Source organism: Aethalodelphis obliquidens, unplaced genomic scaffold (genome assembly GCF_003676395.1).
Source record: "Aethalodelphis obliquidens isolate GAN/ISIS:26980383/991018 unplaced genomic scaffold, ASM367639v1 scaffold7, whole genome shotgun sequence".
NCBI lineage: Eukaryota > Metazoa > Chordata > Mammalia > Artiodactyla > Delphinidae > Aethalodelphis > Aethalodelphis obliquidens.
The window spans coordinates 64,467,749-64,493,753 of record NW_020837951.1 but is presented as its reverse complement, the minus strand read 5'-3'; the positions used below and the strand labels follow the sequence as shown (position 1 = coordinate 64,493,753).

Sequence of the window (26,005 nt, the reverse complement as noted above, 5' to 3'; positions counted from 1 at the left end):
GTTCGATACCTGGTGGGGGAATTAAGATCCCACAAGCCGCTCAGTGCGGCCAAAAATTTCAAGTATAAAAAAAATTACTGAAAAATTTTAGTTTTATACTGTAAGTTTTCAATGGAAAAAAATTTATAACTAAGAAAATTTAATTAGAGGAATATAGAGAATATATATTCTTTCTAAAATTATACATTATATGTATTCATTAAAATAGCCTGTTATTCAAATTCTTAGCTGAGTTCTTCAAACGATATGTTTAATATATAATAATTTTACTTATTATATTATTATATGTAATATTTAATATATTAAATATATACATATATTCCATCTAATATATATGTATACATATGTATATTCCATCTACATATGTATACATATATATTCCACTGAAAATAGTTTCATGCAGGAATATTCACTGTTATGAAACTGTTGGCCAAAATTAAAACTCTAAAATACACACACAGCTTTTTCCTCCTGCCTTTTAATGAGATCCTGCCTAGATCTACCTGGAAGGAAACAGAAGTTTAAAACCCTTAACCACCTGCAAGGTTCAGGCAGCATTTCCTCTATAACCTCGTTATCACCAACTGCTAAATCAGATCTATCCAAAAGGTAAAAGAATGTCCTACCCCAAAACTCACTGCTCTCAGAGTTGTAAATTAAAGGTATTATTTACCTTAAAGACCTAAAATACCAATTCTCCTTTTGAAATACATTATCCAAAACTTAGAACTACTTTGAAAAATTAATACTTGAGAGTTTGTGACTCTAAAAGATTTTAAAGACGATTCTGAAAAAGAATCAGACGTATAGGTAGAAAATGAAATAACTTATCCAATCATCCCTCATGTCATATCAGTCCTTCTCATACCACTGATAAATGGAAAGGAAGTGGCTGTCGTATGACATACAATGACAAGAAGGAGGGGATGGGGGAGAGAAGTCACAGAAACTATCAATGAGTCGTGGACTTTAATTACTATTTAATTTTTACTGTTTCTTGTTTATTTATTAATATTATTAGTAACTTTTATTATAGCACAGTTATATAGGGATGAAGAACAGATAAGGGACATTATATTAAAGCATTTAGGATTGTCAGCTGGTGCTTAGCTGTAATACATAATTAATATTTAGAACTGTTAGTTTGTGTTTATTGGAATACAAAACTTGAGTAAAATTTTTCGAGCACCAAAACACAAATAATAGCAAAACAAACATAAGGAAAAAATTTGCTCTGGAGTCCAATTTTAAAAGTGCATAGGTTACAATCTTAGAGCTTAAACGTTAGCAATTATCTTAGAATTCCTCTAATCCAACCTTTGCAGAGCTCTCTTCTTCGGTATCCATGACAAAGAATCATCTACCCCCTGTTTCGAACTTTCCAAGGCAGAGAGTTCACTAGTTCCCCAAAGAAGCCTATTATTTCACTGCTGGAAAGCTTTAATTGTTGGGAGTACAGTCTGACTTCTTACAGTTTCACTAGTAGGTCATCATTACCTCAAAGCAACAGTAAAGAAGCCTGTACTATATGCTACATAAAGGCCCTTCAAACATATTTATATATAAATGTGCAGATTCAAGATATGATTCAAAGGAAATAAAGGAGCATAAGTCCTTAGAATAATGTTCACAGAATGTCATTTAAGTCATTCTGGAGGAAGCAAGAAAATTCAGTTAAGAATTACTCATTTAATGTATTATAAGCATTACTAATAAAGGTAATCACAGTTAAAGAGTTTTAAATTTTTTCAAATTTGTCTTTCAAGTGCCATCTTTATAATTCCTGCCATACTCACAACTCTAAATAATACTTTTCTTTAAATTAACTCACATCGTAAGTTAAATGAAGTATTTTAAAAGGAAACTACATTATAACTGTAAATGGAAAACTACTATCTGTCATAAATAAACATTAAAAATAAATACATAACTCTAATATATCAACCTATTATCATGTCATGTACCAATGGTGGTACACATTTCATCCTCTGAGAGGAAATGCTTAAAATGTCTACTATTGACTTATTTTTGGAAGCATATTAAATAGCTATAAACTTCTTAAAAAATTTCACAGAACTTTTCAGATGATAGACATTTGAATTGAAAAAGGTTAAAATCAATAGGAGTCAGAAAGATCCTGACTCTACACTTAGCTGTGTGTCCTTACCCTCGTTAGGCCTCAATTTTCACATCTGTAGAACAGCGATAAAAAAGGGTAGCTACCTCATAGGGTGTTATAAATTAAATAAAACCATGCAATGCTAGGTATGACGTGAGCCACACACATGTTAGCCCCCATAGCAGTATTATTCCTACTATTATTTCTACAGTTTACGAATATCTCAAACATTACCCATCTCCCACATAGCCCATTTTAGGTGGCCTAGAAGTCAAGGCCTTAAAGATACTATATTACATCAGTAAATATAAAATATATTAATATATTTACTTTCTAGTATAAGAAAGTATTTCTGCATTTCTGAGACTCCTTGGAATTGCCATGATACTTCAAAATCCAACAGAGCATTTCCATATTTACCTAGTACTACACATTCATACTCATGTAGATTTCATAAACTCTTAATATTAATTTAGAGAGTTTTACAGTATAACACTTACATATTTAGTTTTGCAAAGCTCTCTTGTGCATTATGCTTTTCTCGTTCATATGCACTTTCAACTTCTTTGAATTCATTCTTGATCATTTCCAAATCAGCAACAGCTTCTGCTTGGCTGGCCTTTTCTACCTGCAAAGCTCCTTCAAGGTCTCGAATCCGTAACTACCAGATGACAGAAAAGTAATTAAAGCAAGAAAGGAAACACTAGCACCAATCTCAAATTGAGTAGAATACTTTATCAAACAGCAGATTATCATTCATCCAAACAAGTCTTTCTTTCTGTTTTTGGTTTAAAAAAGGAAAATAAACAAAGGGCAGTTTATTCCCTTTCTCAACATGTGTAATGGAAGAGAAGAGTGGAAGAATACAGACTCAACTGTGCTATGAAAAGGGACAGGCGGATACAATATAATGCGTCCCATCAAAGTGCCTAATTTTGATCTACTAACCCATTTGGACATTTTTTTTATAAACATAATAAATTAAGTGGTTTTTGAAAACTAGAGGGAAGTATCCTTCCTCTCTTTTGAGAAACATTATTATATGAACATCTTTATAAGCCTAACAAAGTTAACAGATCTTTTTATTCCTGGAGATTTCTTACTGTAGAAAAGCAAAATTTTTATTATCAAATAATACTATTGGGCTTCCCTGGTGGCGCAGCGGTTGAGAGTCCACCTGCCGATGCAGGGGACACGGGTTCGTGCCCCGGTCTGGGAAGATCCCACATGCCGCGGAGCGGCTGGGCCCGTGAGCCATGGCCGCTGAGCCTGCGCGTCCGGAGCCTGTGCTCCGCAACGGGAGAGGCCACAACAGTGAGAGGCCCGTGTACCGCAAAAAAAAAAAAAAAAAAATCAAATTTGACTACAATATTTGTGGGTGTAGTAATATGATATCTAGGATTTGCTTCAAAATAATCTGGGGGTGGTGGAGTAGAAGAGCGCTAATATTATAGATAAAACACAATTGTCCTGTGAGATAAGTCTTGAAGCTGAGTGATGGGTACACGGGGAGTCCATTTTACTATTCTCTCTACTTTTGCATGTACTTGAAATTTTACACAACAAGACACTTTAAAAACTAGATTCCCTGTATATGCCAGCAGTAGAATAGATAAAGTGCATATCCATAAAAGAATAATTTGTAGCTATAAAAAGGCTACAAAATAACTTTTGAAAAGCAACTTGTCTACATGGTTCTCTGTGTAGTGTTAATACATATTGGGAGAAGCAGAGTCCAGATTATTGTATGTAGTATGCTATATTTTAGGTAAACAAGTGGAAAAAATAAGGATAGGCAGCAGGAAAGAGAGAACAATAGGAGAGACAAGAGTGTAAGCAAGAGTTCCCGATCGCCTCAATTTTGTTTTAATTTTTGAACTATGTGAATATTTTATCTTTTTAGAAAATTAAGTTAAGAATAAAAAAATAGCTTGCTAAAGCTCACAAAAGGAGGGTGGTAGGAAAAAAATGCTTCACACTAGATAGAAAATGGGGCTTTAGAACTGTAAGTCTCAGGTTTGAGTCGCAGCTCTACAAATCAACTTATGTGTCCTTGGGCATATTAAACTCCAAAAGCCTGAGGTTCCTCATCTGTAAACAGTAAATACTAACAATAACAATAATAATAATAATATACAGGGTGGCTACAAAGACCTAATGAGACAACATTTATTTAATATTAATATGTGTTTAACATTAAATGTAAATATATAATAACTATTTAATAAGTGTTTAGATAAATATTTATTAGGCACTTAATATGTGCCAGGCAGTGTAGTGCTCACGGTATATACAATCATCATGAAAATATACAGTCTCAGCTCTTGTTAGGAAAGGACAGACCATAAGAGAATATAGGCAAGTGCTTCCTGTCACAGAAGCAGGCCCAAAGGGCCATGAAATCAGAAAAAAGCTATGAACTCTGTGTGACACAAGCTTCCCAGGGATGGCAAAACATAACCTGAGTTAGGAAAAATGAACTCACCAAAAAACGAAGCGTAGGAAATATGAAAATGTTTCATAAATTAATCCATACAAATAGTAATCACCAGAATTATTTCTAATTATCCAAAACTATTTTGGATTAATTGAAACACCTATTCTCTTACACTAAAGTAAGGAAGTAGAATAGATATGTAGATACAATACAACTTCGTACATTTTCAAATTTGGTCTTTTAAACTATTTTTCTTTGTTGTTATTATGTCTAAACCCAGTGTACAAGTAAAAATTAATAAGTCTAGGAAACATTTTCTTCTATCTACATTGGTATGTTCTTTCAGAAACTATGCACATTCAATCACAAATGATAAACCAATCCAACTGAAAGAAAAATAGACAAACAATTCCAAGTCACTCTTGTGAATCTACTCTCATTTTTATGACATAGCATCCAAATTTAATAACAGAATACTTCAAACATATTTTTAACTCCCATTTATAGTAAGATGGTGATTAATTACAACTCAGTAGTCTCATTTGCTTTTAAACTACTCTGAAACTGAATTTTACTGGGTGTACCTCACTAAAAATATTTGTCAATATTTATAGATCTATGATTCAAATACACACTTTTGCTTTTTTCCTAAGTTAGAGCACTAAGTTGGGTATCAAATATTAATTTTTAATTATATGAGTAAAAAATACACATGTAACAATTTTCATTTTTATACCTATTAACTATATATTCCCAGTGATATAACTACAATGAAAAACTTAATTTTGAATTCTACTTCTTGCATGAATTTAAAACTTCAGCCTTATTGCCTATTAATGCCATTTTGGGTAATCCAATCATTTTTTTCTAAAAAAAAACAACCAAAAAAGCTTAACTAAAAAAAAAAAAAAAAAAAGCTTAACTTACACAAATTTGCTTTACATATAGATGCACTCAAATACATGGGTCTGACCACCTAGAGGGGTGGGATAGGGAGGGTGGGAGGCAGGGAGATGCAAGAGGGAAGAGATATGGGGACATATGTATATGTATAACTGATTCACTTTGTTATAAAGCAGAAACTGACACACCATTGTAAAGCAATTATACTCTAATAAAGATGTTAAAAAAAAATACATGGGTCTGATAATTTTGCAGGTAAAAGGCATTTCATTAAAGATAAAAGTAAAAAACAATTATTTTAAAATTCTTACAAAGTTAGTTGCATCCTAGTTAAGACCTGTTTAAATAATAAAACTCTGCAAATTCTATTAATTAATTTTTAATATAGGGGAAAAGTCTAAGTCTTTTTTAAAAAACCAAATTAAATTATGGACTTGGACTTATGGAACTTTATGTAAAACTATTTACAACAAAGGCTGAGGGTCAGACTTGGTCCACGACAGTAGTTTGCCAACCCCCAGTTAAAATGCCTTTGCTAACCTCGGGAGTTCCTTCTCATTCTCTAAGCCCTAGGGAAGAGGACGCTTTCCTTAGGATGCCTTCATTCAGTTCCCCTCTCAGATTTAATCCTTCTCTTTATTACGCTCCCATAGTATTTTAGTATTTAATATTTCTACCTATACATCAACATATATAGGTACACAGTATCTCTGGTAATGGAATTTTGAGTCCCAAAAGGAGCTCGTTCACCTTTATGCCTTCAGCTCTTAATATAGTGACAGGTGATATGCACAGGATATGCACTCAATCAATGAAGGTGCATATTTTAAAATGTTTTCAGAAAGAAATTCATCCCAAGGTTGTTGATAAAAAGAACACTCTGATCAGCAGATCTTCCTGTAACGCGCCAGATGGCAAACACATTGGACTTTGCAGAACGTAAGGTCTCTGTCGCAGCTACTCCACTTTGCCAAGGTAGCACAAAAGCCACCATGGACAAGATAAAACTTCATAAGCACGCTCAGTGGGTAAGATTCAGCCTGTGGGGTGTAGTGTGCCAGCTCCTCTCTAATAGAGTAAAGACTATCTTCTACTATATCATTATAGTAAATAGAATAACGCATGTCTTAACAACATGCTACCTGCTCTAAACGCACACCTTAGTTCTCTGAACATAATGCTGTTTTTCCCAGCTTAATAAAATCCATTAAAAAAATGTTGTTCACATTTTACCTGAATAATTTCAGAATTAAATTTCGATTCCAAATGTGCTGCTCTCTCTGCTTCAATATCTTCTTCTAATTTCCTCACTCTTAGAGTAGTTGCCTGAAAACATTAAGTTTAAACATTGGAGTTTAAATTGAATATAGGCCACTATATTGTAATTAACACTTTGGATTACTATAGCCTCATTTTTTCATTTGCAAGAGTATAAAAGTCATGTTGCAAAAAGTAATGCTCGGGAAGAATGCTCCAGAGCTTGTTTTCTTTTTCTTTATTCAGTTATACTTTACATGTAATAAATTACACATATTGAAATTGTATAACTTGTTAAGTTTTGTATATATACACCCACGAAATCATTGCCATAATCAAGACAGACAAATATTTCTGTTACCCCAGAAGATTCCTTGTGTCCCTTGGTAACCCCATCATCCAGTCCTCACCACCCCACCCCTAACCCCCAAGTAAACACTGATCTGCTTTTTTGTCACTATAGATCATTTCCTGTTTTCCAGAATTCAATATAAATTGAATCACACAGTGCATATTATTTATTGCCTGGCTTCTTTCTCCCCACAAAATTATTTTGAGTTTCATCCATGTGGTTGCACATATCAATAGTTCACTTTTTACTGTTAAAGTGTTTCACTGTTTGATACACCACAATCGGTTTATCAGTTCACCTACTGATGGACATTTGAATTGGATGCTATACAAAGGAATATATATAGGGCTATATATTAGGGCTATACAAAGGAATCTTCTATGAGCAATTATGTATAAATCTTTGTATGGACATACACTTTCATTTCTCTAGGATAAATAGTGAAAGACAGAATGACTGGGTCAGATGGTAGGCGTATGTTTAATGTTTTATGAAACTGACAAACTGTTTCACAAACTGTTTCCAGTTTCATACATCTTCACCAACACTTGGCATGGTAGTCTTCTGGGTTATTTGGGGGCAAGGGTTAGACATTCAAATAGGAATGTAATGGTATCTCATTTTAGTTTCAATTTTCATTTTCCTAATAATTAATAGCATTGAGCATCTTTTCATGTATTTATTTACTACCTGTATATCTTTTCTGGTGAAGTTTCTGCTTAAATCTTTTTCTCTCTTTTTTTTTTTTTTTTTTTTTTCCGGTACGTGGGCCTCTCACTGCTGTGGCCTCTCCCGTTGCGGAGCACAGGCTCCGGACGCGCACGCTCAGCGGCCATGGCTCACGGGCCCAGCCGCTCCGCGGCGTGTGGGATCTTCCCGGTCCGGGGCACAAACCCGCGTCCCCTGCATCGGCAGGCGGACTCTCAACCACTGCGCCACCAGGGAAGCCCCTTTTTCTCATTTTTTAATTGGGCTGTTTGTTTTTTTATTATTGAATCTTGAAAATTCATTATATAATCTGGATACAAGTCATTTGTTGGGTACGTGATTTGCAAATATTTACTCCCAAATATTGTCTACAGCCTGTCTTTTCATTCTCTTAACGTTAGTGTCTTTCACATAGCAAAAGTTTTTGTTATGACAAAGTCTAATTTATTAGTTTTTCAAGCTGGAGTCAGCCCCGCCACACCTAGAGTCCTGTCTGTCAAATATAGATAGTTCAACAGTGAAAGAGAAAGACAATAGTAATTTCCTTTCCTTTCTTAGATAAAATTTGGGCAAGAAATGTTTCTATTCGTTATACTTACTCTGTCATTTAGCCTTAGCTATAGGTTTTTTTTTTTTAAATGCTCGGCTTGATTAGTTTGATTTTTCCTCTTTTCTCCCACCATTTCTTTTTTGCATACAGAGATGGTAATGCATCACAACCAGAAGGGGCATAAATAAAAATAGGATAATCCAAAAACTAATCAAGTGGTCTGTGGATAAGTGAGAAATGACTACACTTTTCCTTGAGCAAAACATGTTCCTATAATGTCTGCTACAGTGCAGAGCATAAACACAAAAAAGGTGAAAAAAAACCCAGTGCCCATCAACTGATGAATGGATAAACAAAATGTGGTATATCCATACAAATGGAATATTATTCAGCCATAAAAAGGAATTAAGTACCAACACATGCCACAACATAGATTAACCTTGAAAATATATGTTAAGCGAAAGATACCAGACACAAAAGACCACATATTAAATGACTTCATTTATATGAAATGGCCAGAATAGGCAAATCCAGAGAGATAGAAAGTGTATGAGTGGTTTCCAAAAGCTGGGGACAGGGGAAGGAAGGAATGAGCACTGACTGCTAATGGGCATAAAGTTTCTTATTGGGGTGATAAGAATGTTCCAGAATCAGATAGTGGCAATGGTTTCATAACCCTGAACTGCATACTTTAAAAGAGTGTATTCAATACTACGTGAACTATATCTCAATAAAAAATAAAAAGAATCCCTAAGTGTAAGAACCAATGACATTTCAAAGAAGTGACCGCCACCTATGTCAAGCTTCTTCATTTCTGTTTAAAAGTTCCTCTCAATGCTGACTTTGAATCCTAGAACAAGGGATCCCCACTGGTTGTAGGTACGAAGGTGATACATACTAGGATCAGAAAAATTCTTAATGATTAGCCAGATTAAAATGAGTATTACCCTAGGTAGGGCCAATACTAGTAAAAAAAAAAATTTTTTTTAATGTAATGCCACAAGATGAAGTTCCTGTCCTTGAAGAACTAAAGTCAACTTTCTCAATATTCAAAATACTTGTGTTAGGTTCTGCAAGTCAGAAGTCTAACCAGTGTCAAGGAAATAACCCACAGACATTGAGAATAAAGGATCAAAACAGGCAAAAAGCTAATAAAGGGCAAATAGAAGAAACCAGTCTAATAATGTTAATATATTCTTTTATATTCCAAAAGGCATTTACATAGTTTTGTCAAAATAAGTGTTATTTTATTAAAATACAGAATATTCAGTGATTCCATGATAAAAGAGGCAAAATTTTCATTTTTCATGTACATGTTGTCATATGAATCAATTTATCTGATTTCACTCCAAAAGTCACGAAGACTTTTTTTTCTGCCTAAACCAAAATCAAACGGGTTGAAATAATAAACCAGAGATCCCACCTTTATTTCCATACCTTCCTGTTTTAAATGAAATGTCCAGAAGAAAACAAATTTATAAACTGTTTATTAATTACTAAAACAATAAATTAATCAGTAAGGACAGCAAAAAAAATCTTCACATATTTAAACAAATTTCTTCAAGAGTGTGTTTTGTTGACATAATTAAAGCCCTCCTAATAAATATTTTTTAAAAATCTTCTAGTCTGGTGAATTAATTCTTATCTCCAGCAGAGGGTGCTAGAGGAACATCAACTTGCTGTTCACAAATATTTTTCTCCAATAAGAGAACTAGTACAACAATCATTATCTCCAATCCTAATATAATCAACATAGCAAGAGCAGAAAGCATAAGAGAATTCAGATTAAAGTACAAAATCCAACACAAATTCATATATACCCCCGGCCAATTTAACTATATATAAATTTGCCTGTAGTACAAGGATTACACACTGTCTGTTCCCTAATACTATGAACATCAGAGTTCTTTATGTGACACAAAATGATCACATATTTTATCATTTATTAGCTGGCTGTCACGTCCTTTCTGACTGCAATATACTGCCAAGAGATTTTTATTCCAGTAAATGCTGTGTTCATTGTACCCAAATTTTTTTATTTTTATTCCAGTAAATTCTGTGTTCATTGTATGGGTACAATTTTTTTTATTTTATGATTTGTATCTCACTAAATCACAATAAGCCCAGTTAGACAGTCTACTCCACTCAAGAAAAGTGAGTGTTCATTCTTTGAAGAAGGTAACATAGAAAACATTATTTTATCATAACACAGGGCATGAGCCGCCAACTCCAACTCACAAGCAGAACTAATGAAACACATCCAGACCACATTTGTTCTCCACACCACATCTGCTCCCATGGCTTCCATGGGCCTGTTCCAAAGTTTCACAAAAATTATGAAAACATATGTGTTCAAGGAATTTGCTGAGACACTGGGCAAAAGCAGCTCCTACTACATTCTTGCCTCCTCAAATAGAATATGCCCAGCCCAGAGGATATACATGAACTTAAAGGGATTAGTCAAGCAGAAAAACCTTGATATATGAAATTTAGCCCACTAAAATGGACATCAAGAAAAATAAGGGAGGAAATATCACACAAGTACCTACCAATCAAAGACTTCTCAGTAGTGTGTTAGGTAGTACTGTTTCCAAAACAGTTGTACAAAGTTTACCCCAGGATATCAATAGCTGTATAAATAGGAAATGGTTGTTTATTTAACTATTGTTCCAGATTTTATCATCTGATATTTCCCATTAATGAAAACTCTTACAAGTAACCAATATAGTAATAATCCATCTTCAAAAAGATGATTCTAAGGGACTGATTAATTCTATAATGGTTATTTTAGTGGTAAGTATATGTATTATATTTTAGTGGTTGTAAATAATATATTAAATGTGTGTTAACAATTAATGACAATTAACTACAATCCTTATTCCCTACCTGTGTGGGAGAAAACAAAAGTAGTTACTATACTTAGAGCTCTTAAACTGAAGATCTCAAAGTATTTTTTGTTACCAAAAAAGATATCTTAGAGAGTCAGAATCTCTAAGGAACAGAATTTACAAGCCACAAATTCTGTTTGGCATGGTAATAAATTAATTTAGCATCTTTAAAATCATCTTTATCTTTTCTAGCAGTAAAAACTTCAGTAATTAACAAAATTTTTAATGAACTTCCAGTTTTAAAATCCATTATGAACATAAATACAAAAATATATAATACTTATAAGCACAATAGTATAACCCAGGTGATTTATTTACCTTTTATAGTTGGTAATCAACACAAACAGGTGTTTAAAAATCATTCCTACAAACACATGATGGCTTTAAAAAGATGATTCATATGCGATTGCTTCACGGACAACACAAAAGGTGAGAATCATTTTTCTTTTCCTTTGTCACTTGAGTATGGTATATGTATAAGTAAAAAACTACATTCTACCCTCCTTTACGTTACCATAATATAGAATATGACTGACAGAAGCAATTCAGAATTTATTTTCAAAGACTGCTCTCTCTCCACTGTAATCTTCACAAGATTCTTCAGTTCACTCAGAATTAGGTTTGCATCTTCTCTTTTCTCTTTTCTTATTGAGTTAAACTTATTTCCCATGATTAAAAAAAAAAAAAAAAACCTCCCCTAGTTGTAAAGAGGTTTATAAAAGCCACGGATATTTCTTTTTTCAGTTCACTTTTCCCTTGGTTCTCTGGTATCCAGCACCACATTTAGAAAATTGGATTGGGAATTTGTTATTTTTTTAATCTAAGAAAACACTGATCCATGTTAAGATGATTAAGCCACACAATGGTCTATAACATATCAGATTTTTTTTAATTTTTATGCACACACACACACACACACACACACACACACACACACATATATAAACTTCTTTGGCCCAGGCACATAAAGAAATCACCTCTTCATGAAATGTAACTGTTGAAGTTTCATTAAAATTTAAAACATTTATTAGGCTAAACATCTATTAGTTGCCTTAGTCTGATATTACTGACATTAAATAATGTGTTCTATTAAATTAAAATTTTAACAATTTTCCTCTTTATTATTATTTTATTTTATATTAATCCTTTTTTAAAAATACCAATGATGATTATAAGCGCCTAGAATTACTAGTACTTAATGTCTCCGCAACTGAATGTTAAACTACATAAACTGCTCTCTAGGAATTTTTTTTTTTTTTTTTTTTTTTTTTTTTTTGCGGTACGCGGGCCTCTCACTGTTGTGGCCTCTCCCGTTGCGGAGCACAGGCTCCGGACGCGCAGGCTCAGCGGCCATGGCTCACGGGCCCAGCCGCTCCGCGGCATGTGGGATCTTCCCAGACCGGGGCACGAACCCGTGTCCCCTGCATCGGCAGGCGGACTCTCAACCACTGCGCCACCAGGGAAGCCCAACTCTCTAGGAATTTAACTTCTCCTTCATTATGTCATCACCTGGTCAAAGAGCCAATACAAAATACATTCACTTAAATATAAAGCAAAAATTTGTAAGGTGTCTAAACATGAAGAACTGTAGGTAAGTCACAGGACTATACTTGTCCACTTAGAAAATTCTTATAAATAGAATAAAACTAGACTCTCTGGATACCCTCAAAGCTTCAAATTCCCCCAAAGCAGAGACCTGGTATTATCAAAAGTATTTACAGAGTAGCTAAGAAAAAACTCAATATAAAACTAGTCTAAAACAATTTTATATTTACAACATTAATCAATTACAAAAAAAAAAGAAATTGGGGCAAGTAAGTATTTTACAAGAAAATAAATCAATACTGATTTATCCAAAAACAAATCCTAAAGTTTAGGCATTAGACACTACCTCAATTGAGTCAAAAGTGACTTATCAAGAATCTTATCAACAAAAATCACTGTTACCTAGCACTTCTTCATACCTATAAGGCAATTAAAATGTTTTTAGTGATGATCATAGAGTTTTATAGCATCCTAAAGTGACTTCTAAATGATCTTTTTAAATTCTAAGTATATTCAGAACTTTATTCTAATCCTTTTCTAATAGGCCATCCACAAACCACATGATATTAAAAATGATGATATAAAATATGATGATGCACTCCTGAATTTTCTGGCCTGAAAAAATGTTCAGCACAAATGACAAATAAGCTAAAAATATTACTTGGAATATAATCTCACTTTTAAATTTCTTTCTCTAACCTCATATAAAATTAGACCATATGTGGTAAGCGTATGAGTAATTTATCTTTGTCAAGTTCAAGTTCATAATCTGGCATTATTACTGAGAGTTCCTATACACTCCACACCCCGTTTTCCCTATTAAAACATCTGACAATCATATAACACAAAGAACCCATTAAAAATGTATAATGGATCTGAATAACTATTTCTCCAACGATATACAAATGGCCAATAAGCACATGAAATGATATTCAGCATCATCACTCATCAGAGAAATGCAAAGCAAAACCACGAGATACCATTATACACCCACTAAAGTGGTTATAATTAGAAAGACTAATAATAACAAGTATTGGTGAGGATCTGAAGACACTGGAACCCTCATGCATTGCTGCTGGGGATGTAAAATGGTGCCTCCACTATGCAAAACAGTCTGACAGACCCTCAAAAAGTTAAACATAGAGATATGTCACCTAGCATGCCCACTCCTAGGTGAAACTGAAAACATGTCCACACAAAAACTTGTACACAAATGTTCATGGAGGCATTATTCATGATAGCCAAAAAGGGAAAACAGCATAAATGTCTATCAACTGATGAATGGATATACAAAATGTGGTCTATAACACAATGGGAGATTATTTAGTAATAAAGAGAAATGAAGTGCTGATACATGATACAACATGGATGAATCCTTAAAACATCCTGTTATGTGAAAAAAAATCACCAAAGACCACATATTGCATGATTCCACTAATATGAAATGTTCAGAACAGGCAAATATATACAAGCAGAAGTAAATTAATGTTTTTTTAGGGATGAGAGGAATGGGGAAAGAGGAGAGTGATAGCTAATGGGTGTGAGGTTTCTTACTGAGGTGATGAAAACATGCTCCAATCGACTGTAGTGATAGCTGTACAACTCTGTGAATATACTAAAAACCACTGAATTGTACCCTATAAATGGGTGTATTTGTAGCATGCAAATTATATCTCAGTAAAGTTTGGTTTTTTTTTTAAATCATCAGTATGAAGAGTTTAACCTGCAGGCATCCACCTCCACCCTAATTAGCCTACAACTACCCCCCCACCAACCGCTACACAAACTCACAAACTGGAGGTTTATTATCTGGAAAATGTCACTCTGAAGCCAAGGTTGGACATAGAGATACATGGGGTGGGCAGAGCAGGGGTAGGGGGGTTGGTGTACAAGACTGAAGCCAGGGGAAATTCTGTATACTGAATAGTATGAAACAGATTTTTCCTCCATTTCTTTCTTCCATTTAATAACCACCAAACAGGAAACTAGCAGGTCACTCCTTGTAGAAACAAAGAGAAAAGTCCTATGGATTGTAACATTTCACCACTTCCCAATGAAATATTTGGCACATCTCATCACTCTACAGTAAGATTTCCCTAAGGCCAATACTTACATTCAACTGCCTACTCAACATCTCCACATGGATGTCTAACGGGCATGTCAAATTTAACATCTCTAAAACCAAACTCCTCATCTCTCCTGAATTTACTCCACTTGCATTCTTGGCCAGGTTGAGTAAATGACAGTGCCATTCCCCCAAAGGCTCAAGCCAAAATCTTTGGCATTATCTTTTACTCCCTTTCTTTTTCTCTCACAAGCCATGTCCAATAAATCTGCAAATCCTACTGGTTCTATCTTCCAAAACACATACAAATCTGACTACCTCCTCTACCACTACTTTGGTCTAAAGCACCATAATCTCTCACGTAATTACTTTAATAGTTTCCTAAATGGCCTCTTACAATCTGTCTTTCAAGGAGTATACAGAATGATGCTTTTAAAACAAATTAGAGGGGACATGTCATTCCTCTGCTTAAAACCTTTCAATGGCTTTCCATCTCAGAAAGAAAGCCAAAGTTCTTACAATGAACTCCAAAAGACCTTCAAGACTCTATAACATCTGCCTACCATTCTCTACACCCTACTAGTCTCTCTCTTGCTCAATCCATTTCAATCACAATGGCCTACTTGCTATTCCTCAAACTTTCCAAGCACACTCGCATCTCATGGCCTTTACACTTTCTATTCCTTCTACCTAGAATCTCTTCCTCCAGATAGCCACATGGCTCAATCTCTTTCTTCCTTCAGGTCTCTGCTCAAATGCCATCTTATCAAGTCAGGCTTCCTTGACCACTAACACAAGAAGGTAACCATTCCACCCCACCATTTATTACTCCCCTCGTCTCCTTTATTCTTCTCCATAGGGCTTATCAAATTCTATTTCATTTCATGTGTGATTCTCCCTGACAAGAGTGTCAATTTCAAGAGGGAAGAGGCTTTGTTTTGTTCACTGCTATGCCTCAAACACCCAAAAGTGTGCCTGACACTCTCGAGGTTTTCTGAATAAACAAATGAATACAGTAGTCATGATATAGGATCAGGATGCTATAAAAATGGTACAGAGAACAAGAGCCCTCAGAAACTAAAAAGAAAACATAAAATATTCAATTAGAAGATTAGAAAAGTCAAGTAAATCTCCCACGAACCAACAACAACAAAAATACAAAGAGAAAGACAACAAAAGGTAAGAAAAGCAAAACATCAACCAGTTGGCCTACCAACTGAACCATTAAAAACCCAAGAAAGAGAGAATAAAAAAACCCTGAGCAGGAAATTATGAAGAAATAACACAAGAGAATTACACAAAATAAAGATCATGAGTCTCCTAACTAAAATGGCCACCAAATGCCCTGAACACAAAAAAAATCTATACTAAGAATCACTGTTTATCTTTGATGTTCTGAAATTTTATAGTTAGTGGGAACTCTATAGCAGAAATAGCTTGGTGTCTTCACAAATACAAGGGAAAAAGAAAGCTATAGATGGAGAACCTATAGATTGAGAGACTTACGAGACATATCAACCAATTATAATGTGTAGACCTACTAGGGATTGTGATTCAAACAAACTGTAATCATACATACATTTTTATGCCATATATGTAGCAATATGAAATTTAAATAATATCTGGATATTTGATTATATTAAGTAATTACTGTTAATTTAAGTTTGATATTGATAACATGGTTCTAAATAAAAGGCCCCTTATTTTTTAGAAATATTTATGGTTAAAATGATATGATGCCTGGGATTTGTTTCAATATAATATGGGAAGAAGGAAAGTGAATAGGGGTATGAATGATTCAAGATAACCCATAAATGAATAATTTTTTTTTTTTTTGGTACGCAGGCCTGTCACTGTTGTGGCCTCTCCCATTGCGGGGCACAGGCTCCGGACACGCAGGCTCAGCGGCCATGGCTCACAGGCCCAGCCGCTCCGCGGCATGTGGGATCCTCCCGGACCGGGGCACGAACCCGTGTCCCCTGCATCGGCAGGCGGACTCTCAACCACTGCACCACCAGGGAAGCCCTAAATGAAAAATTTTTGAAGCTGGTGATGGGTACCATTACTGTACTATGCTGTCTACCTTTTTTAATATTTAAAGTTTTCTATTTAAAAAAAGTGAAAAAAAAAAAAGGGAACCCTCATGCACAATGGGTGAGAATGTAAACTGGTACAACCACTATGGAAAATAGTATGGAGAGTCCTCAAAAAATTAAAAATAGAAAAATAAAAAAATAAAACTACCATATGATCCAGCAATCCCGCTTTTTGGTATTTATCCAAAGAAAACAAAAACACTACTTAGAAAAGATATATGGGGCTTCCCTGGTGGCACAGTGTGCTCTGCAACGGCAGAGGCCACAGCAGTGAGAGGACCACATACCGCAAAAAAAAAAAAAAAAAAAAAAGATATATGCACCCCTATGTTCACTGCAGCATTATTCACAACAGCAAAGCTATGGTAGCAAACTAGGTGCCCACCAACAGATGAATGGATAAAGATGTGAGATATATATATATGATATATATATATATATCATATATATATTTTATATACATATATAATGCAATATTACTCATTGATAAAAAGAATGAAATCTTGATATTTGCAACAACATGGATGGACCTAGAGGGTATTAACCTAAGTGAAATAAGTCAGACAGAGAAAGACAAATACTATATGATTTCACTTACATGTGGAATCTAAAAATGCAAAACAAATGAACAAACATGACAAAACAAAAACAGTTACAGCTACAGAGAACAGGCGATTGTCAGAGGGTAGGGCATGGGAGGGGAAGAAAGATACAGGTGAAGGCGATTAAGAGGTACAAACTCTCAGCTGCAAAATAAATGAGTCACAGGTATGAAATGTATAGGGTAGGGAATATAGCCAGTAACTAGGTAATATTTTTTGTGTGTTGACAAATCATAACCAGACTTACGGTGATCATTTTGAAATGTATAGAAATATCAAATCACTATGTTGTGTAATAGGAAGTCACATAGTGTTGTAGGTCAATTATACTTCAAAAACAATCAACCTCATAGAAAAAGAGATCAGATTTATGGTTACCAGAGGCAGAGGGGTGAGGGGAGGGGTAACTGGATGAAGGCAGTGAAAGGTACAAACTTCCAGTTATAAGATAAATAAGTACTACGGATGTAATGTGTAACATGTTATACATAATTAATACTGCTGTATGTTATATATGAAAGTTGCTAAGAGTTATTCCTAAGAGTTCTCATCATAAGAAAAAACTGTTTTTTTCTGTTTCTTTAATTTTTTATCTATATGAGATGATAGATGTTCACCAAACTTATTTTCATAATCACTGCATGATGTATGTAAATCAATAATTATGCTCTATACCTTAAGCTTATACAGCGCTGTATGTCGATTATATCTCACTAACTGGAAGAAAAAAAGTCTTAAAAAAAAAAGAGGGCTTCCCTGGTGGCGCAGTGGTTGAGAGTCCGCCTGCCGATGCAGGGGACACGGGTTCGTGCCCCACTCTGGGAAGATCCCACATGCTGCAGAGCGGCTAGGCCCGTGAGCCATGGCTGCTGAGCCTGCGCGTCCAGAGCCTGTGCTCCGCAACGGGAGAGGCCACAACAGTGAGAGGCCCGCGTACCGCAGGAAAAAAAAAAAAAAATAGAGAAACAGGAAAACTTTCAGAGAGGAAGAGTGAGAAAAGGGTCACCACAAGGGAACACAAACAAGAATAACATCAGGCCTCTCAACAGTGACAGAAGAGACTGGGAACGAGGGAGGCAAGGCCTTTAAATTCTGAAAGAAAGAATTCCATCCTAAAATTCTATATTCAGCCAAATTCTATATACTTTAATACTTTATTGATTAAAAAAATCATGTTCAGATATGCAAGATCAAATAAAACTTAGCTCCCATACACCCTTTCTTTAGAAGCTACTAGTCTATGTACTCCAACGAAGTGAAGAAGGCAAGAGACCTAAGAAACTGAAGATCCAACACAGGATAATGAAAAAGTCCCCAGGTGACAGCTTTGCCATATGCCTAGAAAGCAATGAGGAGATGGAACAGGAGAGAGACCCAGAAGAACATGGTAATTTTCTGAGAACAGACCCTATAAAGCAGCCAAACAGAATTCCTTCAAGGTTTTAAAAATTTACACACCCACCATCATGGTACAAGAATTTTTAACACCACCCTCACCAGTGCTGGGTACTATCATTTTCTTTAATCTTATTTTGAGTGTTACTGTCTTTCTTACATTATGGTGAGGTGGAGCATTTTTCCTATGTTTGTTATCCATCTGAAATTATTCTTTCATATCTTCTTTGATTTACTTGGTAGATTTTTTCATAAAGTCCTTTCTCTTATCAAATAGTAGGGGATTTAGAGAGACAGAAATATATTTACCCTTTGCTGTAAATATTTTTCTCATTTGGTTGTCTTTTTATTCAAAGTGGGGATTTTACTTACATATGACTTTAATCTCTCCTAGTCAAAGCTATAAATCCATTCCTAAATATTTTGTTCCTTGGTTTTTATAATTAGTAGTAAGTCATAATGACTCAGAGAGCAGAAAAAATTAAACTACATTTTCTTCTTATTTTATCATTGTTTTTAATATTTCACTCTTTTTAATCCAACTGGAATTTATTTTAGAATATAATGTAAGATAGGAATCTAATTTTATTTTGTCCCAAATAGTTAACCAATCATTTCAACACAATTCACTGAATAATTTTTCCTATCCTTACTGATTTAAAATGATATACTCTACAAGTCTACTACTGACCTTTCAATTCTGACATTGAAAGTCTGGTCTTAGAGGTATTGTACTTTTTGGCCACTCAACAATCTTTCCCCTTCTTTTTTTACCAGCACCCTAATTTCTATATAAGAATTTATTTGGGGGGCTTTAATTTTAGCATAATTAGAGGAATTTACTTGGGGCAAATTACCTCTTTCAATCAAATGTTCTCTTCCAGATTAGAATCCTGACCAAAGTTACAAAAAGAATAAAAACTACTGGTACCAATTCACCTCAGCTTCATCTATCATTTCTGCTACCAAGAACTCTGGAGATGCTCTGGGACTCATATGATTTCTAAGCTGATTCCCCAACATTCCTTATGATTCTGTGGATATGATTCCCATATTCTTCCACTGAATTCCCTATTTATGTTAACCAAAGTCGGTTTCTGTTGCATACAACCAAAAAAACACGATTGATATATTACTGAAGTTTTATAATCTGTACTAACTTCTGGTATAGTAAGTGCCCACTCATTACTCTTACCAAAATGTTTTATAGATCCTCATGTGGATGAACTTTAGAATCTGTCTTCCCAAGGTAATTCCACTCAATCTTTGATTGGAACTGCTTTAACCCATAATATAATCTAGGGAGGATTCATAACTTTACACTGTTAAGGGTTCCCAAAATGTCTCATCATTTTCTTTTAAGACTCTCAGTTAAATTTCATAATTTTTAACGTATTTGTTGTTAACTGTATTCCTGTTTTTGTCACTATGGTGACAAAAACTTTTTTAGTATCTTATTCTCTGATTATTACTAGCATATTAGAGTGTAACATAATTGCTATATATTATTTTCTTCTTGACCTCCTTATTGAATGTTCTTACTAGTGTCAATAATTTCAAAGATGAGTTTCTTGACCATTTAGGGTTATTAGCATACCATCTGAAAATAATCAGAATCATACCCCCCTTCTTTCCAAAAATTATAATTTTTTATCACTGTTCTTGCTTTTACATATTTCTTTGGCTAAAATTCTCAGCACAGTGTTAACTGACAGAAGTGAGTTTAATGAGAGTACCTCCAGCATTTTATCATTAAATACTCTTTATAAATGTTTATTTACTTTATAAGAATTATAAATTATGTTTAAGACAAACTTCTTTACCTATTGAAATACTTAATTTCCCACAAAGCAAAAGAAAATTTTTTTTAAAAATTAAAAAATAAATTAGCTATCTCTCAAGATTAAAGTGGTTATCAGTATCATTTACTCACAAAAATCATATTTTTTCATTTGTAAACTAATGCTCCTTTCCCATCTAAAGTCTAACCTGGGGACTTCCCTCATGGCACAGTGGTTAAGAATCTTCCTGCCAATGCAGGGGACACAGGTTCAAGCCCTGGTCCAGGAAGATCCCACTTGCTGCAGAGCAACTAAGCCCATGCACAACAACTACCGAGCCTGCACTCTAGAGCTCGCAAGCCACAACTACTGAGGCCGCATGTCACAACTACTGAAGCTCATGTGCCCAGAGCCTGTACTCCACAACAAGAGAAGCCACCACAATGAGAAGCCCATGCAACGCAACGAAGAGTAGCCCCCACTCGCCACAACTAGAGAAAGCCCGCATGCAGCAATGAAGACCCAACATAGCCAAAAATAAGTAATATAAATAAAAATAAATTTATAAAAAAATAAAAAATAAAAATAAATAAAGTCTAACCTGAAAAGCACTCCACAAAACTATGTAGCTAGTACACAGCATTCAAACTACAAAATTAGAATTTAATATCTTTTCTTGTGTTGCTTCCTCAAACTTGTAATATAAACAATTACCTTCAAACTTTTCAAATATTCCAGGACAATTAATTATTAAAAATGAATAGTTTTTTTTTTAATTTGGAGCAAGATATAATTTACTCAAATACAAAAGTTTTCAAGGAAGCCAATGTTCAATATATATAAATGTCAAAAAATTATATTTTATTACAGAGTAAAACTTTGTCCTTAAATAACTAACTAGCCATCATATATGTGCTATAAAAGAATGAGAAAATATACCTCAAACTCTTTTCTAAGACGTTCCTCTCGTTGAGTGCTAAATTCGAATTCACTTGTCTGTCGACGTAAAAGGTCAGAGCACTCCATGTGTTCGGCTTCTAATTTTTCTACTTTCTCATGCATATTTTGTAAAGCATTATCTTGCTCCTAGAAAATAGTTCATTTTTGCATCAATAAAGTTTATAAGCCAACAATGACTAAAATTTATTCTATAAAATACAGTAAGCAACTAAACCTGTACTTCAACCATAATAATAGGTTAATTTATATAAGCAAGAGAGGCCAAGATATTCTCTAGCGATGTTTCAGAATATACATGTGTTTAAAAAGTGCTACTGGAGTTTTACAACTTAAAAAATCTAAATAAGGGAAGGACCTTCAAGATGGCGGAGGAGTAAGACATGAAGACCACCTTCCTCCCCACAAATACATCATAAATACATCTAGGGCTTCCCTGATGGTGCAGTGGTTGGGAATCCACCTGCCAATGCAGGGGACATGGGTTCGAGCCTGGGTCCAGGAAGATCCCACATGCCGCGAAGCAACTATGCGCGTGCGCCACAACTACTGAGCCTGTGCTCTAGAGCTCACGTGCCACTACTAGTTAGCCTGCATGCCACAACTACTGAAACCCGTGCACCTAGAGACCGTGCTCTGCAACAAGAGAAGCCACCACAATAAGAAGCCCGCACAAAGCAACGAGGAGTGGCCCCCGCTCACCGCAACTAGAGAAAGCCCATGCGTACAATGAAGATCCAGTGCAGCCAAAAATAAATAAATAAAATAAATTAATAAAAAGGAAAAAAAACATCTACATATGGAACAGCTCCTACAGAACACCTACTGAATGCTGGCAGAAGACCTCAGACCTCCCAAAAGGCAAGAAACTCCCCATGTACCTGGGTAGGGCAAAAGAAAAAAAGAAAAAGCAGAGACAGAAGAATAGGGACAGGACCTGCACCTCTGGGAGGGAGCTGAGAAGGAGGAAAAGTTTCCACACACTAGGAAGCCCCTTCACTGGCGAAGACGGCGAGGTGTGGGGGGAACTTCGGAGCCACGGAGGAAAGCACAGCAACAGGGGTGCAGAGGGCAAAGCAGAGAGATTCCCTGACAGAGGATCAGGGCCAACCAGCACTCACCAGCCTGAGAGGCTTATTGGCTCACCCGTCGGGCGGGTGGGGGCTGGGAGCTGAGGCTTGGGCTTCGGAGGTCAGATCCCAGGGAGAGGACTGGGGTTGGCTGCATGAAGACAGCCTGAGGGTGCTAGTGCACCACAGCTAGCCGGGAGGGAGTCTGGGAAGAAGTCTGGACCTGCCGAAGAGGCAAGAGACCCTTGTTTCGGGGTGCGCAAGGAGACGGGATTCATCCCCATTTGCCCACAGGAGGCAGAGCACCGCCTAAACAAGCTCCAGAGACAGGCGTGAGCCATGGCTATCAGCTCAGACCCCAGAGACGGGCACGAAACGCTAACGCAGCCATGAAGAATGCTGTATGCAAGCACAGGTCACTATCCACACACACACAACCCACCCATGGAGGCTATGCAGACCGCCACTGCCAGGGTCCCGTGATCCAGAGACAACTTCCCCAGGAAAACACACAGCACACCTCAGCCTGTTGCAATGTCACGCTGGCTTCTGCCACCACAGGCTCGCCCCACATTCCAATTCTGACTACTGTCCCCTCCCTCCCCATGGCTTGAGTGAGCCAGAGCCCCCTAATCAGCTGCTGCTTAAACCCCCTCCTGTCTGGGTGGGGAAAAGATGACTGACAGAGACCTACACGCAGAGGTGGGGCCAAAGCAGAACCCCAGGAGCTGTGTGGACAAAGAAGAGAAAGGGAAGTTTCTCCATGCAGCCTCAGGAGCAGCGGATTAAGTCTCCACAATCAACATGATGTACCCTGAATCTGTGGAACACCTAAATAGACGAATCGTCTCAAAATTGAGGCAGCAGATTTTGAGAGCAACTGTAGACTTGGCGTTTGCTGTCTGCGACTGATTTGTTACTGATTTTCATGTTTACCTTAGTTTAGTTTTTAGCACTTGTTATCGTTGGTGGATTTGTTTATTGGTTTGGTTGCTATCTTCTTTTTTTACTATTTTTCTTTTTATGTTAATATTTTTTTTACTTTCTTTTTCTCTCCCTTTTCTTCTGAGCCGTGTGGCTGACAGAGTCATGGTGCTCCAGCCCGGTGTCAGGCCTGAGCCTCCAAGGTGGGAGAGCTGAGTTCAGGACACTGGACCACCACAGACCTCCCAGCCCCACTTAATATAAATTGATTACAGCTCTCCCAGTGATCTCAGTCTCAACACTAAGTCACAGCTCCACTGAACAGCAAGCAAGCTCCAGTGCTGGACACCCCATGCCAAACAACTAGCAAGACAGGAACACAACTGCACCCATTAGCAGAGAGGCTGCCTAAAATCATAATAAGGTCACAGACACCCCAAAACACACCACCAGATGCGGTCCTGCCCACCAGAAAGACAACATCCAGCCCCAACCACCAGAACACAGGCACCAGTCCCCTCCACCAGGAAGCCTACACAAGCAACTCAACTAACCTCATCCACTAGGGACAGACACCAAAAACAAGGGAACTACGAGCCAGCAGCCTGTGAAAAGGAGACCCCAAACACAGCAAGTAAACAAAATGAGAAAACAGAGAAATATGCAGCAGATGAAGGAGCAAGGTAAAAACCCACCAGACCAAACAAATGAAGAGGAAATAGGCAGTCTACCTGAAATAGAATTCAGAGTAATGATAGTAAAGATGATACAAAATCATGGAAATAGATGGGAGAAAACAGAAGAAACATTTAACAAGGACCTAGAAGAACTAAAGAGCAAACAAACAAAGATAAATAACACAATAAATTAAAAATTCTCTAGAAGGAAGCAGTAGCAGAATAACTGAGGCAGAAGAATGGATAAGTGACCTGGAAGATAAAATGATGGAAATAACCACCACAGAGCAGAATAAAGGAAAAAAATGAAAAGAATTGAGGACAGTCTCAGAGAGCTCTGAGACAACATTAAACTTACCAACATTCGAATTATAGGGATCCCAGAGGAAGAAGAGAAAAAGAAAGGGACTGAGAAAATATTTGAAGAGATTATACTTGAAAACTTCCCTTACATGGGAAAGGAAACAGTCAATCAGGTCCAGGAAGCGCAGAGACTCCCATACAACATAAATCCAAGGAGAAACACGCCAAGACACATATTAATCAAACTATCAAAAATTAAATACATAGACAAAATATTAAAAGCAGCAAAGGAAAAGTAACATACAACGGTATCCCCAAAAGGTTAACAGCTGATCTTTCAGCAGAAACTCTGCAAGTCAGAAGGGAGTGGCAGGACATATTTAAAGTGATGAAAGGGAAAAACCTACAACCAAGATTACTCTACCCAGCAAGGATCTCATTCAGATTTGATGGAGAAATTAAAACCTTTACTGACAGGTAAAAGTTAAGAGAATTCAGCACCACCAAACCAGCTTCAAAACAAATGCAAAAGCAACTTCTCTAGGCAGGAAACACAAGAGAAGGAAAAGACCTACAAAAAGAAACCCAAAACAATTAAGAAAATGGTAATAGGAACATATATATCAATAATTACCTTAAATGTAAATGGATTAACTGCTCCAACCAAAAGACACAGACTGGCTGAATGGATACAAAAACAAGACCCGTATATATGCTGTCTACCAGAGACCCACTTCAGACCTAGGGACACATACAGACTGAAAGTGAGGGGATGGAAAAAGATATTCCACGAAAATGGAAATCAAAAGAAAGCTGGAGGGGCTTCCCTGGTGGCTCAGTGGTTGGGAATCTGCCTGCCAATGCAGGGGACTTGGGTTCGAGCCCCGGTGTGGGAAGATCCCACATGCCGCAGAGCAACTAGGCCTGTGAGACACAACTACTGAGCCTGCGCGTCTGGAGCCTGTGCTCCGCAACGTGAGAGGCTGCGACAGTGAGAGGCCCACGCACTGCGATGAAGAGTGGCCCCCACTCGCCTCAACTGGAGAAAGCCCTCGCACAGAAACAAAGACCCAACACAGCCAAAAATAAATAAATAAATACATACATTTAAAAAAAAAAAAGTTGGAGTAGCAGTTCTCTTATCAGACAAAATAGATTTTAAAATAAAGACTATTACAAGAGACAAAGAAGGACACTACATAATTATCAAGGAATCAATCCGAGAAAAAGATATAACAATTGTAAACATTTATGCCCCCAACATAGGAGCACCTCAATACATAAGGAAAATGCTAACAGCCATAAAAGGGGAAATAAAAAAAAAAAAAAAAAAAAAAAAAAAGGGGAAATAGACAGTAACACAAGAATAGTAGGGG

General features: G+C 36.2%; 1 protein-coding gene across 1 annotated transcript in view; it reads right to left on the bottom strand.

Annotated features, from left to right (window-relative positions):
• Positions 1–26,005, bottom strand: part of CCDC171 (coiled-coil domain containing 171) — a 356,794-nt gene that overhangs the window by 267,450 nt on the left and 63,339 nt on the right. Inside the window, exons 9-11 of the mRNA XM_027105900.1 lie at positions 21,638–21,784; positions 6,693–6,785; positions 2,620–2,780 (exon numbers count right to left, since the gene is read on the bottom strand). Coding sequence (XP_026961701.1) covers positions 2,620–2,780; positions 6,693–6,785; positions 21,638–21,784 — 401 coding nt within the window. The remainder of the gene's footprint in view (positions 1–2,619; positions 2,781–6,692; positions 6,786–21,637; positions 21,785–26,005) is intronic.